The sequence below is a fragment of the Gracilinanus agilis genome, chromosome 2 (assembly GCF_016433145.1).
Source record: "Gracilinanus agilis isolate LMUSP501 chromosome 2, AgileGrace, whole genome shotgun sequence".
Taxonomy (NCBI): domain Eukaryota; kingdom Metazoa; phylum Chordata; class Mammalia; order Didelphimorphia; family Didelphidae; genus Gracilinanus; species Gracilinanus agilis.
Window position 1 is genome coordinate 642,566,308 of NC_058131.1, and position 19,088 is coordinate 642,585,395.

Below are 19,088 nucleotides of genomic sequence, written 5' to 3' on the forward strand. Positions count from 1 at the left end.
AATCTCAGTTTTGAACTCTTCCATAGCTTGTGAGGAGTTTTCCTTATTTGAGGAGGGTCCGGATGCTTGTTTGTTCTCCTCCTCTGTTTGCTCGGTTGTCTGGATTTTCTCTGTGTAAAAGCTGTCGAGTGTTAAAGACTTCTTCTTTTTGTTATTATTCTTTCTCTTCTGAACCTCCTGATGCTGAGTAGCCATCATTAGCCCAGCAGCTTCTCAGCTTTATCCTCGGGCTCAGTGTCTGTTCCCAATCTATTGGCTCCTGAGGTCTGAATTCTGGTTTTTTCCAAGGTCAAGCCCCCTGGTGGGCCCTCTTGTTTGATCCTCTGCTGGAGGTTTCTTTACAAGTCTCAGGGCGCTGCTTCCACAGTCGTATACCCGTCTGCACTGGTTCCCCACTTAGGCTTAGTTCTGCCTCCACCCACGCCTCTACTCAGCCGGCACTCTGTGCGCCCAGCGTCCTGCTCCGGAGCGCGCGCTCAGATTTCGCGTGCTTTTTTTGACTTAATGGGGTCCTAAGTCTTGCTGCTCTCAGGAACAGGTCCCGGAGCTGCTGATGACTCGATGGGTGCCCCAAACTTGCTCTATTTCTTTTTAGCTGGGTTCGGAGCTATAGGTGAGTGTGGAGGGGGTGGGGGTGGGGCGGTTGCTCAGCTCGCGATTGAGTGAGTGAGAGCCCTTTTTAGCTTGGAAATGTCTCGATTCCACGTACCTTCCACGCTGTGCCCTGTTGTGGGGTTCCTCCGTTCGTCTGGACTTGTTTTTATGTCCCCTTGAGGAGTTTTGTATGTTTCGGTCAGGAGAGGTTAAGAGCTGCTTCTTACTCTGCCGCCATCTTAACCCGGAAACTCTAGCACAAATTTTTAAGCCACCATCTGCAAACATCTTCATATAAAAAAAAAAAGTCTCACCATATTTATTAATGTCATAGGAATTGTGCTTGTTTACAGACCTAGAAGTGTCCCGATTATAGCCCTGGGTAGAGTGAAGGCTAGATGTTCCATGAACCTAGGAACATCCTCCACACTCTGCATTCATATGAGCTTGTTTTTAATAAATATATAGGATTCATTTGCAAACTATGAGACATACTTTACTTTTTTTTACTTCTAAAATACATCAGCATTTTGTCAACATTGAGTGTTTACCATGAAGCAGAATGGCTAAAGCCTAGTGACAATGAAAACCTAATGCTGCCTTCTTTTCCTTCTTCCTTCACCCATTTGTGCTAATTGCTGAGAAAATTAGGAATTAAGTTCTTGGGCCCTGAGTTTGGTAGTGAAAAAGAGAAAGAAGACAGTGCGCTATATCAAAGTAATACTATTTGTTCCAAGACTAGCATGGACTTGAATATTTATGCAGCTGTTTTCTTGAGTAGAAGAAACACACAGTGGAAAGATACTGAATTAGTAGTAAAGAGGCCCCAGATTTGAATTCAGGCTCTGCCATTATTAGCCATGAGATCTCAGGCAAGTCAGGTAACCTTGTCGAATCTACCTCGTAAAATTGTTGTGAGGAAAATGCTTTATTAAATTATAAAGTATTACATAAATTTGAGTTATTATAGTGTTGATTGAGGCTATGAGGATTATGGGGATTCTGCTTTCTAGGTTCCAGTATTCAAAAGTTGACAAAACTTGATGAAGATATTCTCTTTAATGTCTGTTCAGATTCAAATATTCCCTTTTTCTTAAAATCTAACTGAGATCAGCTTTCCTAAGGAAATGAGGCTTTCACTTATGAGATAAGAATAATAGGTAATCTTAGATCATGAAGCATTTAGGGGAAGGTAAAAGAAGGCATGAGTTGAGATGCCAGCCTAAAATAGTAACACTGGTTGCTTAGGATTTAGGAGAGAATAGTACTAGATGAAAGAATACCAAAAATAAGCTTTGTCTATTTCAGAATTTTTTTAGGTCGTCTGTAGGAAATTAGGAAAACATTATTTTCTTCCTCCTTTGTCTTCTACCAAATGAACGCATATGGCCCATCATTGATTAATTAGGTATCTGTAGAATAACCTGGGACCATAACCATTTATACAATTAGTGAGAGTTCTGACTTCCATGTATCTAGCTATAAAATAGTATTAGCATACAGTTCTCTTTCTTCTGTTGCTAGTGATTTAGTTGACTTCTTGTTTTGTTGTGTGGCCTCTCCTGCAGTATCGTTTCTCATCTTCAAAATTCTAGATGATAGTGAAGATTGCTGTTAATGTTCATTTGAATCTGATTTCACCTCTATGAAAAATTTTGCAATAAGAAGTGATGGGTATAATATAATTTGTCCTGGGTGCCAAGTGTCTTAGGAAATAATCTTGGTGCTTCTTGACCCAGTTAAACATCATTAGTGCTTTCTTAAAACTTCATGAATTAGTGTACTCAGTATAATGTATTTTGTCTTTCTAATATACCTTAACTTTTCATTATTTTTTAGTACACTTTAATGCTTTTGGTTTCATGGGTTTACTGTCAGTCACATCAGCGTGACCCACTATCTCTAGTTACTTCTAAACTCATTTCACCAATATAAACTTCTCTAAATGTTACAGTGGAGTTTGAAGTGATTAGTGTTCTAATGATACTATGGGCCTACTTTTTTTTTTTTTTAAACACTTAACCCTTCTTTCTGAATAGAATCAACTCTGTATATTGGTTCCAAGGCAGAAGAGTAGTAAGGGCTAGGCAATTAGGCAATGATGGTTAAGTGATTTGCTCAGAATCACATAGCTAGGAAGTATCTGAGGTTAAATTTGAACCCATGCCCCTCTCCCCATTTCCAGACCTGGCTTTATCCCCTGAGCCATCTAGCTGCCTCCCCTACCTTATTTCTTAACCTTAATGACTTTAATATTATTGCTTTTTAGTGCACCTGCATAGCAGTCAATTGACCCAAGCATTTTTCCTGAGGATTCAGCTACTCATTATCATTCTCTCAACTTAACATTTAAAATTGATAGCTTTATGTCATATTTCATTGAGAAAATCAAGACATCAGCCTGTCTCTATCTTGGCATCTCTCCTTTCATCCTTTCCTGAAATCTCAGAGAAATAAATTTCTCTTCTCATCTCCAAAGCTAATAGGTCTGCACTGTTTGTCCCATTAATCCATATTATCATCTGATTGTCATCATGTCTTTTGTAGATAGGTCTTGTGTAGTACATATCTTAATATGGATACAGTTGTTGTTTGTCCTTTGCTTCATAAAGGACCAATAGCATCATGGAGTGAATTGGCTTTAAGTCCAGAGGCATTGCACAAAGTTGTCAGTCTCCCTCTTTATTCCATAGTCATTAAGGTCCAATAGCAAGACAAAAGTCAGGATGACTGGCAGTGGCCCAAGATGCAGTGAATGACTTTGGTGTCTTTGATGTCTGACCAAGTTCTAACTGCTGCATGGTACATGCTTCAGTGGCCTTCATGGGCATTGGCACAAATTGTCCTCATCTGCACATTCCACTCTACTAAGGGAAGTCTTCACATGGTTGGGGTAAACATCCTCCTAGACTTGAGCTGACAAAACACATGCCCCAGATGGAGCTGCTCTGCTCCATTCTCCCTCTCCACTGTGCAGGGCCCTGAGGACAATTTTCACATGTCCTGCCCCTCTATCCAATACAGGCCCAATGTGAGCACTTCTTTCCTCCACTGCCTGCGATAATATTGGGGGGGCTCACAGGCAGTTTGAAGTTGGTGTTTGGGCACGCAATCTTGAAAAGGCTTGCCAATGCTGCATTATGCTATCTTAATCATTCTGGTTTTTTGCTGTTCCATCCTTTTCTCTTGATTCTTCTTCTTTCTGTCCAAAACGTGAATGTTCTTAATTTTTCTCAAAGTTTATTCCCTTAGTATTCATTCTGTCTTGTGGTTCATTTCAACTGAAGGCAAATTTACACCTCCATCTCTTGCATTTTCTTTGCATTTCAGTCTTGTATCAAGTAAGAGAACATGAGAGTAGGTATAATGGGCCACACCTGCCATCCATACTGTATTCTACTTAAGAATCATTTTGTTCATTTAAAGATAGACACTCCATCAGTCCCATTTCAAAAAAAACACCCCAACTAATTTCCCTTAATAAACCCATTATTCATGTCATCCATTATTATATCTAAGCATTTTTCAGTGCTATTTGTTTTCAGCAAGAATTATCTCCTAGGAAAAAATAAAGTGAGCATTCTCTAACCTAGTATTGTCCTTTCCTTACAGAATATAATTTTAACACATCTTTTTCTTCTTAGTTCTTCCTGTTAAACTTCTTGGTCAAGCCACTTAATGGCTTTCACTCCCTTTTCTCTCAAAACTACCTCCTGCCTTTTAGGAGAGCTAAAGGTAGCCTTAGCTGTTCTTCAACTCTAACCCCCCTGGATTTTCAAAGCATCTCTCTCTAAAGTCCTTTGATATACCTCCAGCTATTTTTTTATCTATTGGTTTCTAACTCCAAGAATATCTTGTACTGACCTCTCCTTAATTCTTTATGATATAATGAAAGGCACACAGGACTGGGAAGCAGGAGCATTGAATTTTCATTTTAAAAATGGAAAGAATCCTAGAGACTATCTTGTCCAGCAGCAGATGGATTTTGTATGGCTTGCAAGTTAAGAATGGCTTTTATTTTTATAAATAAAACTTCATTTTACTTAACAATGCAAAAACTTGTAAAAAAAAAACATTCTTAGCTCCTAGGGAGACTCTGGGCCTAGTCCACTACCTGTTTTATGTCTTTTTTTCTAGTCCAGGCTTAGCTACTTGACTTGCTATTTGACCTTGATCCAATGATTTAACTTCTCTGGGTCTAGCATCATCTTTGGTAAAATGAGGTTAGATTGGATGATCTCTAACACTGAGGTCATGAAACCAGCAAGATGGAAATTAGTCAGCTTCTCCCAAAATGCTCCAACTTCTCTTCCAGAATAATCAATTATGAACCAGATAAAGAGAAATTAAAGCTAAATCCACAGGGGAAAAAGTACAGAAACGCAGTAAGCATCATTTATCACTCCTCCTCCACCAGCTTCTTTGATTGGTAGCATCATAAATTAACAGGTACAAGTTTTTACAGTGCCCATTATGGTATCTATTGCAGAAACTGTCTGGAACATTTCACTTTGTACTCTGCCCATCCTAAGAAAAGCAGTAGATGCCAATTCAGCCCAGCCAAATATGAAGAGAAAGCAGAAGGAAGATTGGAACAGGCAGGATGCCAGGAATGGGAACTAAACATTGGACCTAAAGAAAAGAGGACAGAAACCTAGCAGGGGGCTAGTCTTGTTCCCACAGAGGGTACTCCAGGCAGGGACTCAGGCAGACAAAATCTTTATCTACCCAATAAAAGAAAGTGAGGCAGTGTTGCAGGTTAATCTTCCAGCATATTTCTACCAGCAAAGGGTAAAGGACTAAAAATGAATGATAGGAATATTTAAGAAAAAAATATTTTAATACTCAGACACTAAAGATTTCAGGAGATAAAGCCCAGTGGAAAAATAGATAAAGCTAGAAAGATGAACAAATCCTCAAAGAGAATATAAAGCTCTCTTAGCAAATTTTATAATACAAAGGAAAGGGAATTAATGTCTTATATAGAATACTCTGAATTCCAAAAGACCATAGAATAGTAACAAGAAACATGAAAATGGTTCAAAATAGATATCCACAAAAGAAATAAATAAGCACTGAAATAATGTAAGTCAGAATTTGGTGCTCATAATACAAAATTAAGTTTAGTTAGATTTAGAAAAAGATTAAGAATAACAAATTTGGAAAGTGGTAATACCGCCATGAAGGAAAATCTGGCAAAAAGTTAAACAAATGGCAATAATAATGTTTAAAAAAACAAACAAACCACGTGAATTCTATATAAGTCAATATCTTGAAAGGTGTAGAGAGAATCTGAGGATTATAGGTCTGACAAAATAAGAATACTACTAATAATAATCAGCATTTATATAGCATTTTAAGATTTGCAAAGCCCCTTTACATGTTACCACTTTTGATCTTCACAATAATCTCATGATATTTACCATAATTATCCCCATTTTACAGATGTGGAAACAGGCTAAAAACCTAAGTGGTTTGCCCCAGGGTCACACAGCTATTAGGTCTAAAACAGAATTTGAACTCAGATCTTTCTCACTCTAAGTCCAGTACAACCTACTATGCTATAAATCCTATACTGAATGGAATAGTACATTCCAAAATTCAAATTATAACCCAAAATGATACACCCAGCAAACCTGAGCCTGGTCATCAGTGAAAAATAGAAATACTCAAAGAAGGGAATTTGAAGTATTCCTGCCCCACCCAAAAATAGACCCTAGCTGACTATTTGATTTATAAACATCCATAGAAACAGAAAATAGGTGAATAATTGCAATTAGCAGGAAAGAATGATTAATGAATCAATTAACTCACGTTTAAAGGTTTTGTTTTTTATTGTATTTGTTTTTCAGTTGGGAAGCTTTTATTAAAGTTTTTTTGTGTGTGGGTTTTTTTTTTATGTGCCAGGCACTGTGCTAAGCACTGGACTTATAAATACATGTTAAAAAGATGCCCTCAAGGAGTTTATATTATACTGAGGAAAAGAACACACAAGGAATTGGGGGGATGGAGGTGGGACAGACAGGTATGGAGAAATCTAGAAAAGTGAGTGCAGTCTGATGGGAAATTAAAGAGATGGTAGCCTGGACACCCTCCTTAAATGAAAGTTATAGGAGAAGTCCACCCTGCAAAGAAAAAACAAAAAGGGTGCACATAATTTAAAAGGACACAAAAGGGTAAAGATATAAGCAGAATTTAAAGAGAAGTGAAGGTAGGTAGAGCAGAAATGAAATACCATTACTCTCACTCCTCTAGAAGTAAATTTGTGTGTTTTGCGGGAGTGGATCAGAGAGGTACATAAATAAAGAACAGGTAAATGGGGAGTACATTTCTGCCTGATCTATGATTGAAGAGTGAAAGAAAGTGGTTTCTATCATCCCTTTACAAGAAAGTGCCTCCAGGGTAGGGACTGTGTCATGTTTTTTGATCCTCTTGTGTTTTTTATATTCCTAGATACACAAGTAATAAAAATATAACTTATTTATATAGCAAAGCATTTAACAAGTATCATCTGATTTTATTTTCACAACATCCATGGGAAATATGCTGTTATTATCCCCATTTTATAGATGAAGAAACTGAGGCAGACAGGTGACCAACTTCAAGTACTAAATATTTGTTGGTTTCTTTTACTTCATCTCATCTTGTACACAAAACAGATTTGCTTGCTTAAAATACTATTTTTATTCATTTACTAATCAGACATTAAAAATCGTGCCCAAATATTCACTAGTGTAATATATGCAATTGCGTGATGAATGCATAATAGAATTGCAAAAGTACTGTGTGAGTTCTAATAGAAAAGTCCTTATTGACCCAGGAGAGAATCCAAGGCTCTTTCATGGAAGTGGTGACATTTATTTGGGATTTTCAAAGATGGATAAGCATTAAGTCACAAAAAGCATCCCAGACAAGAATAGATAAAATCAGCACAGTAGCATATAGGCATGAAGGTACATGGTGCATTTAGAGGAACAAAGAAGAGACCTGTTTGGTTCAAGTACAAAATACTTACAGGAGAATAATAGGAGATGAAGCTCTAAAAACAGGTTAGCATCCATTGTGCAGGGCTTGGAGTGCCAGAAGTTGAACTTTAATTCAGTCAACAGTTGAACTACTGAAGATTTTTAGCTATAGAGTCATATGATCAGATCTTTGTAGGAGAAAGATTATTCTGGAAGTAGAATAAAAGATTAATCAGGTGAAGGAGGCTATGTGCATTAACCCATCAGGTAGGACATCATTAAAGTAGTTCAGATGCATAGGATTAGAGATGGATGTGGAAAATGCATTGAAATCCATGGCAGGACTTGATTACCAATGGGGATATGAAGGGGAGGGAGAAGTCAAAGATATCCTTCCATTTTCTTAATAACCTACAAAACAGCTATCTAATGCTTATCATGTTGCCAGATTCATTTAAAAGCCTGGCATCCATCTTCTGCCTCTCCTTTACCTGCCCTGATTATTTAATTTTTCACTATTCATAAATATCCTCCTTTCAACATACTCTTTAGCTTTGCTTTACCAATATCTTGTCATGCCATCTGGAATTCTTTTTACAATAACAGCACATTCCAAGGTTTAAATTATGATTTCTTCTAAGATGCCTTCCTTGTTTATGAATTGTATTGTGCAGTCATTGTACTTTTCTTAATTATTGCCTGTGAACTATGCTCTAGTTTTGTTTGTGTTTGTCTTTTTTTCTCCAACTTAGATTGTAGGCTCCTCAAGGGCAGAGACCAGTGTTTTCTACTTCATTTGTATTTCCTATACATTATACCTTGTATAATGCCATGCAAACAATAGGCGCTTAATAAGTACTTGAGTTGAGTTGGTGGTATAATCGAATATTTCGGGAATTTTAATTGGACACAGTTCTACCCTTATCAATTTCGTAAAGGGATATTATATCTATGCTGTAGTTACTATGAAGATGTAGCTGCTTGGACAAGTGGAGTTGGTGACATTGTGCTTTGTCCTGGAGCCTTTGTATTGTTAGCTTAGTTAAATCTTTAGCTTTGCTGTCTCAACAAACAGCAGATTTTTCATTCCCTTTGAGGATTATAGGTCTCCTTTTCAATATTGTTAACCATGAAACAGTTTTCTGTACTCTGGTTAAGAATTTAGCCCCTCTTGCCATGTTTATAATCTGATGATTCAGTTCCCAGTTGTTAAGAAAAAATTTCTTAATGTTTGACCATGAATACAGAGGGCAAAGTAGATCCTTGTCCTTGCAGAAAGATGCATTGCATTGATGCAAGCATTATGATTAAAGTTGAAACTTTTATTAGTTCTTGTACCTCAGTTTCAAAAGATCTAGTAGTTATATGGTGAAGAATGCAGAAGAAAGAGGTGAAACTATTTTTGTACCTAAGAATAAATCTCATGATGAGTTTCCTCCATAACATTAGATGTCAACCTAATTGGTTTTTGAGATAATTTTTTTAAAATAAAACCCATATTTTATTGGCTTAGAATTTTATTGCTATTGCCTTTTTTAAAATCCATTTTGATCGTAAAATACTTAACACAGAGCACTATTGCACTTTGTCATTGAACTAACAATCAGTACTCAGTAGAGAGTGCCTGTAGGTCCTGATAAAATGCCAAGTGCTGAAGTAGCTGTGTTCTGGAGGGGCCCCCAACCAATCATGCCAAATCATAATCATCAGAAAGCATTTATTAAGCACCTATCTGTACATGGTTCTGTCCTAGGCACTGTACAAAGCAAGTTAAACAGACATGACCCCTGCCCTCTGGGAGCTTACAATCTAAGATGATGCTGACTTGGACAGCCATAAAGGATATTCAGACAACTGAGCAAACACTGAACAAGAACATAAAGTACTAACATTATGTACAAGCCGAGGGGTAAGTGCATTATGGCGGGGGTAGTGTGTAAAGGGACAATAGTAGCATTTGCTTGTTCAGACAGAGTGAGGCTGGAGTAGTCTACCTTATTAAGTTAGGGCTTCATTTAAAAAAAATAGAATTTCAGGTTGGACATGATGTTGAAAGGGCTTAGCACACTGAGGGAAGAGTATTCCCAGCTTAGATAGAAAACTCAGAAGAAGCAAATGAAGGGAGAAAAGCTTTAACTTCTAGGCAGTTCTGAGGTCATTCAAGCATTAGGAATGTGAGCATTAACTCACTTATACACTTTGGAACTGGTTAATATTCAAAGAGAGATTAGGGATTGTAATAGCAATAATAATAATTGTAATAGCTTGAGGACTTGTGTCTCCTTTAGTCATTGGTCTCCTAGCAAGAACTTGGAATGTTCAAAAGAATTACTAAACCCTATTTGGGGACCAGAATAATTTCATTCATTATTATTTTGTGAGGCACTTGTGTGCTCATTGAATTAAGTTCCACTCCAGGAATTTTTCTTTTCTCAAAAAAGCCAGTAAGTTACACTAGACAGCTCAACCATAGACTATCACTATTATTTTAAGAGCTGGAGGTTGTTGGGGGGGGTGAGAGTGGGAGGGGACCCTTAGAAATGACCTCTAGTGCTTTTTATATTCAAGGAAACTGAAACCCAGAGAGGTACCTTGCTCACAGTTACCCATCTATTTAGTGCAGAGCCAAAAACAGAATCCAGACTTCCTCCTATCCAGTCCAGCACTCTTTCTTCTCTATTATATTGCTATTCTTAATTATGCATCCTCACCTAACAGACTATCAGGACTCCGTTGTGTGATGCTAAAGACAACTGTGAATCTCATTTGGAATTATATTGGCTTTAAATTTAAAACTGCCACTATACTTATTGCAGTCCCTAGCAGACAAAACAGCTTATCAAATGGATTGAGTCAAATGATTTTTCTCTTGAGCAAATCTAAAAATTGAGATTTATACAAAATATAAATTAGGTAATTGTGGTTTATTTGCTTTATAAACAGTTGGCTTCCTTAGTACATTTTAAACTGTTAAATGTACAAACATTGTATTTCCACATAATTTCTTCATGAATACTATATATGGGTGGTAAAGTCATGTGTTCCTATAAACATAAATGGGGAAACTATTTGAACATTAAGTGATTCAGTAATAAAATTCATAAACACTGAAAATGTTTATCTTTTGGGGCTAGACCTTTGATCTCATTGGTGTAGGGAACTCCTAGCAAGGAATTTCCTATTATAATTGAAAGCAGCACCTTCTCTTTAGGTTTGGTTTTTTTTAATTGTTTGGGTCACTGAGGCTAAGTGACTTGCCCATAGTCACATAGCCAGGATGTGTCAGCAGAACTTGAACACAGACCCCCCCCCCTTCCCAGACCTTCCTCGCCCTGAACCCCATCTCTATTATGCCACTTTGTTTCTACGTATCTCTATCACTAAGTTGTAGATGAATTTATTTGTGCTTCTCAACCCCATAAGGTTCTAAGTTTTGGAAGATAAGGACTTTTCCTTCCAAAATTGCCAGTAGGATGCTGCTGATTGACTCAGCAAATGGCAAGGTTGGAGAGCCTATCTAGGAGAGCTAGAACAAACAACCCATACCACTTTTTGGATGCAATAATAAGCAGTCAGTCCTCCTTTTAAATGTTAGCTTATTCTTACATTATTTAGTTTATCTAAGAACAGAAAGAAGTATGTCATGGTGGGGTGTATAATGGATGTCAGGATGTGGGGTGTATATGATAAACTTAGACTTGGTCTAAAAAGAAAGATAGCAAGACGGATTCTCTCCTATTACATTGTCTATGTCCTGAGAGGAATAAGTAATAAAAATTATAGAGTGCTTTAGGGTTTACAGAGTACCTTATGTATTATCTCATTTCATTCTCATAATCCTGTGAAAGAGATACTCCAGATTATTATCTGCATTTTATAGCTGAGAAATCTGAGTCTTTAAGGGTTTTGCCCAAGGCACTATAACTAATAAATGTGAAAAAGTCAAGATTTGAACCCAGGCCTTCCTTGACTTATGTCTTATGCCCTTTACATAGTACTCTGTTACTTCTAGTTTCTTGTTTTGTTTTTTAAAGAAGCTATTCTTTAAAAAAGTGAAGAAAAAATAACTGAGACAAGGAAGTGGCATGTTTTCTCTCCTTTGTTTTCAGGTGGGCCTCTTGCTTGTGCCAACAGGTATTTGAGCTCAATTTGTTAGAGCCTTCTAAATTATTCTGAAGAAAAGGTATTTTAATTTTAGGAATTTTTTTTAGGATAATTTAGAATTATAATGAGAAAGCTACCTTTAGCCCTACTTAGCAATGGTGAACCTAGTAGCTCAGAGATTATCCTTACACAGATAATTAAATAAAACAAAGATAGTATTCACATAATAAGATCTTTATTTGGGTTAAAAATATTAGAACAATTTGACAGATATTTGCAACTTTATATTTTTTAAGATTAAGATTTTACTCAGTTTATCTCTAAATTCTTTGAATTGGTCATTGTCATTAATTCTGTAAATGTGATGCCACAAGTCACTGAGATGTTCAGTTCACTTATCCATATTCTAGGCTTAAAATAATCAACTAATTTGACAGAAATGTTCAAATATTTGAGGGAAATTTAATATCCTCTGGGGAAATTATACTTTGTCTTTGGTTAAAAACATGATATGGAAAGATTAGATTTAAGTTATAAATTGTTCAAAAGTTTTTCTTGTTAAAAGCAATGAATAGGCTTTCGGAAAGTGAACTCTGGGATTATGCTTTAATGAGAAGTGGGGGAGGGGGGCAGCTGGGTGGCTCAGTGGATTGAGAACCAGTCCTAGAGACAGGAGATCCTAGGTTCAAATCTGGCCTCAGCCACTTCCTAGCTGTGTGACCCTGGGCAAGTCACTTGACCCCCACTGTTTAGCCCTTACCACTCTTCTGCCTTGGAGCCAATACACAGTATTGACTCCGAGATGGAAGGTAAGGGTTTAAAAAAACAAAACAAAACAAGAAGTAATGAAGTCAATGGGAAAGTACTGTTAGTCAAAATCTAGTAGATCTCTACAGAGTGAGACAGCATATAGTAAAAACCAGAAGAGTTTTTTTCCCAATTGTTATTAAGTAAGCCTTAAGTTACCATTATTACTTTCCAAAATGCAAGGGTTCATTAGTGTGAGTACTCCTTCCACCAATCCACCTCACAGTTTTTTGATGATCTTCATATGGGCCAAATGCAGCCCCTTGAAATGTTCTATCTGGCTGCTTGACATTATTCCTAATCTGACGAATACAATACAATGAAACTTCAAAAGAGTTGCCTTAGAAACAGACTGACAGATGAGCATTTCCTTTCCTTTGGCCCCATCTTTAAAAAGTTTGCCCATCACTGGCCAAAAGAATTCATGAGCTGGTGGCCATATTTCTCCTGGTCAGCCAATCCCAATTAAATTAGTTGGTTTTCTGTCAACAGTGTCTCAGAGCTTTTCCAGATGGATAGAATCTGCTAAAGCTTGAGCTTTGCTGATATATTATAATAGCATTTGAGAATCTAAATCTACTTCTGCAACAGTTAGCATCATTAGAGCAAGATTCTGTTGGAAGAAATAATATTAGGGCAGAGTCAAGATGACAGTGGACTAACAACCCAGTTGTACTCTCCCAATATTCACCTCCAAACAACTTTTAAATATTTCCTCAGTTCAAATTTTGGAGAAGCAAAGCCAACAAAAAGTTTGGGTGAGATATTCTTTCAGACTAAGAAAACTTAGGAAGTCAGAAGGAGAGATCTGTGATATATAGGGGTAGAGTGTGTATGTGTCTGTGTCTGTGTCTGTGTCTGTAAAAGTATTAATGAAGCAACAGCAGCTTCAGGAAGTCTAAGTCTAGAGATAATAAGGGGGTTGGACAGACTTGTTGGAAAGACATTATAGGTGACTCTTGCTGACACCTAGTACGGCATGTGCTTATTGACAATTTTGTTGCTCATAAGTAGTTCTGGGTCACAATTCCAGGGTAGAGAAGAATGATTATGGTTGGTCTCAAGGAACAAGGACCCTAATTACAGTTCCAGGGCCAAGAGAAGTATTAGCACTTGTGACTGCAAAGAAATAGGGGCCCTTCCTGGATAAAGATCAGCACTCATAACATGATAGTTGTGAGCATACCTCTCCCACATCACACCACCTTGGAAGTACAGAAAACTTGAAGACACTAGAACTAGTTCTGAAAAAAGGAGCATGAAAAATCCTGAAGGTGGAACAGTGCCTCCCCTTCCCAAGGTGAGCAGAACCTAACTTTTAATATAAAGTTCAAAGTCAAGAAATAGTCTGGGAAATAAAAATGACCATAAAAAGCTACTACCGTGACAGGGAAGACTGAGAAATAAATTCAGAAGAAGACAACAGTGTGAAAACTACTACAACCAAAGCCTAAAGAAAAATGCTAATTAGACCCAAGCTCAGCAAAGATTACTAGAATAATTAAAGAAATAAGAGTAGTAGAGGAAATTTTGGTAAAAGAAATACAGGAAGCAAGAAAATTATGAAAAGAATGAACAGCTTGGTTAAAGAAACACAAAAAATATTGAAGAATGTAACATTTTAAAAGTGTTTTACTAATGGTAAATTAAGAGGCATAAAAATTGCCTGAAGAAAATGTTCAGTAGTTTTCAGTTGTGTCCAACACTTTGTGAACCTATTCAGTGTTTTCTTGCAAAGATATTGCAGTAGTTTGCCATTTCTGAGAGATAAACATCGTTTAGTGACTTGCCCAGAGTCGCATAGCTGTGTCTGAAGCTGAATTTGACCTGGGAAAGATAAGTATTCCTGACTAGTCCCAGCACTCTTAACAATTGCACCATGTAGCTGCCCTGTTCACTAAAGGAAAGTATTCCTTAAAAATTAGAATTGGGCAACTGGAAATTAATGACTTCCTGAAATATCAAGAAACAATAAAATGAAGTCAAAAGAATGAAAAAACAGAAGGAAATGTGAACTAGCTCATCAGAAAAATAACTGATGTAGAAAATAGATCAAGGAGAGGCAATTTAAGAATTATTGGACTACTTGAAGGCCAAGATTTTTTTTAAATGGATACATATATTTCAAGAAACTATTAAGGAAAACTGTCCCAATATTTTAGATTTAGAGGGTAAAATAGAAATTGAAAGAATCCACTGATCACCTCCTGAAAGCGATTCCAAAAGGAAAACTCCCAGCAACATAGCCAAATTCTAGAGCTCCCAGTTCAAGGAGATAATATTGCAATCAGCCAGGAAAAAAAACAAACAAAATCAATTCGATTATCTTGGAGCCTAGTTAGGGATCACACAAGATTTAGCAGCTTTCACATTAAAGAAGCAGCTTTGAATACAGCATTCTGGAGGAAAGAAAGGAGGACTTCGACCAAGAAAAACCTATCCAGCAAAATTAACTATAATCCTCCAAGTGAAAGAATGTGATATTTGATGAAATAGAGGACTTTCAAGTATTCCTAGTGAAAAGTCCAGAACTGAATAGAAAATTTGACCTTGACAATAGGACTCAAGGGAACCATAAAAAGATAACCATGAAAGAAAAGTCATAAGGAATTGATTATGTCTAAATATTTATATTCCTATATGGGAAGATGATACTTTTAACTCCTAATAATTAGAAGAGATCTACATAGAGGGCATGAGTATAAGTTAGTTATGTTGGGATGATTTCTGCTCTACCCCACCCCTCAAAAAAGAGGGATGTTCTGGTAGAGGAAGAACTAGGTAGAATGGGGAAATTTCCTTACACACACACACAAAAAAAAAAACATGTAAGAAAGAACTCTTTCATTTGAAGGGAATAGAGGAGGTTGGGTTCGGGAATGGCAGGTAATTCTGGAACCTCATACTTATTGTAATTGGTTCCAAAAGTGAAGATTATGTAAACATTCACTTGGATATAGAACTCTTATCTTCAATAGGAAAATAGATGGGAAAGGGAAAAAGAAATATTAGGATAGGGATGATAAAAGAGGAGGAAGATTAAGGGGAGAACAGTGGTCAGAAGCAAAACACTTTTGAGCCAGGGACAGGATAAAAATAGAGAAAGATGATAAACAGAAGAAAATAAGATGAAGGGAAATATAGTTAAGTGATCATAACCATGAATGTAAATCATCTGTGCCCATAAAACAGAAATGGATAGAATGGATTAGAAACTAGATTCGTAGGATATATTTTTTATAAGAGATACATTTTGAAACAGAAAGACACACACAGTTAAAGGGCTAAATCAGGAACTATCATACTTCTCCACTGAAGTAAAAAAGGTAGCAGTAGTAATCATAATCTCAGACAAAGCAAAAATAGACCTCATTTTAAAAGATAATCAGGGAAAATACATTTTACTAAGAAGTGTACCATACACAATGAAGTGATACCAAAAAATTTTACATTATTTCTCTTAATAAGGCTTCATTTCTCAAATATATAGGGGACCAACTCAACTTTCTAAAAATAAGAGCCTTTCCCTAATTGATAAATGGCCAAAGAATATGGACAGCTTTTAAAAGAAATCAAAACTATAGTACAAAAAAAATGCTCCAAATCACTGTTGATTCAAGAAATGCAAATTAAAACAATTCTTACATACTATTTCACCTAGCAGAAATGATCATTGCTGGAAGAGTTATGGGAAAATAAATACACTAAAATGGTTTCTGGAGTTATGAACTGCTCTAATCATTCTGAAAAATAATTTGGAACTGTGCCTACTGTGTATATGCTTTGACCCAGCAGTATCAATATTTGGTCTGAACCCCAAAGAAGTCAAAGAAAAGGAAAAGAATCCACAAGTATGAAAATATCTATAACAGCCCTTTTGGGGGTGGGGTAAAGAATTGGAAATTGAAGGAATGTAATTCATTTGGAGAATAGCTGAGCAAGTTGTGGCATATAATTGGGATGAAGTACTATTGTGCTGTAAGAAATGATGAGGGGTGGTTTCAGAAAAAAACACCCGGGAAGACCTATGTGAACTGATGCAAAGGAAGTGAGAAAAACCAGTCAATCACTGTGCACAGTAACAGCAAGGTTGTAATGATGATCAACTGTGAAAGACTTGACTACTGTTATTAATACTTCAATACAATGATCCAAAACAATTCCAAAAGACTTAAGATGAAACCATATCCACCTCCATGGGGAGAACTGACAAACTCTGAATATAAATTGAAGTATAATCTTGCTTTATTTGGTGGTGGGCTATTGACAACATGGCTAATATGGAAGTATATTTTGCATGATTTCACATGTTTCATTCATATCATTTTGCATGCCTTCTCAGTCTGTAGGGGGAGAGATAGGAGGAAGGAAGGGGTTTAGAACTCAAATTTTGTAAAGAAAAGAATGTTTAAAATATTAATTTTTAAAAAGTAATACAAAAATATTAGTGCCCAGTACTCAAATTTAATTGCCAGCTGTACTTTAATTTTAAATTCACTTTAGATTTCGTTGTTTTAAGTGTGATTTTCTTTAATAATTTTAATTGTACATATAAATTATTTTTGGTAATTGGGAATAAATTTTCTTGAAAACATCAAAAATTGGCAATAGCTCAGAATTCCAATATTGAATGCCCTTTTTAAGAGTTGCTTTGTAGGTCATAGCTTGCAATTTTAGCAGCTTCTTCAGTCAAATGCAGGCACATGTTACTTGGGACCCAGAAAAGAAGTCTCAAGGGAATAAGCCCAGTTAGTCCAATCTATTAAAATCCTAACACCACCTTTTGTATATAGAATTTTGTAGATTTCAGAATGTTTTCATTTATATTATTACTTCATTTTATCCTCACAATAGTTCTGTTATGACAGTTGACTCAGTTTTTATCTGTTCAGCACAGATATTATTATACCAAATTTATAGATGAGAAAACTAGGACTCAAAGAAGTTGTGACAGGATCGCATAGCTTAAAAGGACAGGTACCAAATCTACTGATTCCTAATCTAATGTTCTTTTCCTTGCATATTGCTACATTTCTTTGTAGAGAAACTAGCTATGTTTCTGGCTCCCAAGGCTCAGGGATTTGACCTATAAATTCTATAAATTGTCTCTGAAATGCTCTATCAATCTATGTTTTATTGACATGTTATTACTGTATTAAGTCTCTTCATTTTACTGGTTAAGTTTTTTCTGATAGATTTCACCTTTAATTTGTAAACTCCAAGTGGGTGGGTCCTACATATTAATATTATCCTTTGAAATTTCCCAAGTACCAGGTTTTTCACACAGTAGGTACTTAATAAACATGATTATTATTAAACTTCACCATGTTTCTTGGCATAAACTTTAAGGAGTTAAAAATATATATTCTTAAGTATATTCTGTATTACCACCTCTAGACCTAGCCTGGAACTTTTCAGTAATATGTGATCTAGAAACTCAGTTGGGTCCACTTGGGCAGGAGTGTACCTCTAAGTCTAGCATCTAGCCTTTTGTGTAACTTTTCAAGGGAAGTAGTCCTTGAATGTTCAAATTAAGGACATAATGAAAGGCATAATTGGATTTATATTTATATTGAATTATAGTGTATTAGAGTATGATAAGTACTTATATCATCATCAAGAAAACAAGGCAGTGTTTTGTAGAATAATTTGTGTTCCACATAACTGTATTTTCTCCTGCAAACTTTTATCATGAAGTACAGCAATCCTAAAAATAAGAGAAATTGGCTTTGCAACTATCAGAAACGTTTACCTTCCAGATTAACTACTTTCCAACTTTATAGTCAGGAAAATACTGGGTTTAATCAGAATGAGAATTCTAGAGAATCTTAAGTATCATCAGAAACTAGGAAGGGAGAGAGAGAGTAAGCTAAGTTGCCATTCCTACTTGGTAGAAATACCAGAGTAATTAGAAAATAGAGAAAAGGAAGTATACTTTGTGGCAGAGACCCTATAGTCCGTCAGATGTTGATTTTTTTTTTCAAAGTAGAATCTAAAGCAACCATTAATTAGAAATTTGGCATAAAATTTAGTTGTACAGAGAAATGAATAATTGCGTGATTGAGAATTTCTGATACTATGTTCAAATCTGTCTTCCTATCAGGGTTACCATATTACTTCTAATGTCTTAAAACACTGTTCCTAAAATGGATTTGGACCTGTAGAAAATATTAAATCAAAATTATTATATTTCCCTTTGTACTCTTTAAGATCCTTTTTTATTTTGAAGCTTTGTTTGTTTTCCTTCTTATTATAGGTCCAGTTGTTTACGTCTTGGATCTTGCAGATAGACTGATCTCAAAAGCCTGTCCATTTGCTGCAGCAGGAATAATGGTTGGCTCTATCTATTGGACTGCTGTGACTTATGGAGCTGTGACAGTGATGCAGGTTCACCATTTTATTCAGTTTTCTATAGTATTCCTTTTGCTGTCTTAAGATTTAATAGATTTTTTTTTATTGTTGTTAAGATGTTTTCAATAGCATAAGTCAGCAGTCTCAAATTATTTTTCTTGACTATGGAAGTCCCTAAGGCTCAGGCTTCAGCCCTTTGTTGTTTTATTCTTTGAAAGTTCATTTGCTTTAATAGCTTCAACTATCATCTCTATTGGGATAACTCCC

The 19,088-nt window shown here is 36.1% G+C and overlaps 1 protein-coding gene across 1 annotated transcript in view; it reads left to right on the forward strand.

Moving 5' to 3' along the window:
- The window catches only part of MARCHF5 (membrane associated ring-CH-type finger 5), a 71,869-nt gene that overhangs the window by 43,090 nt on the left and 9,691 nt on the right, over positions 1 to 19,088 (forward strand). The window contains exon 3 of the mRNA XM_044665681.1: positions 18,727 to 18,857. Coding sequence (XP_044521616.1) covers positions 18,727 to 18,857 — 131 coding nt within the window. The remainder of the gene's footprint in view (positions 1 to 18,726; positions 18,858 to 19,088) is intronic.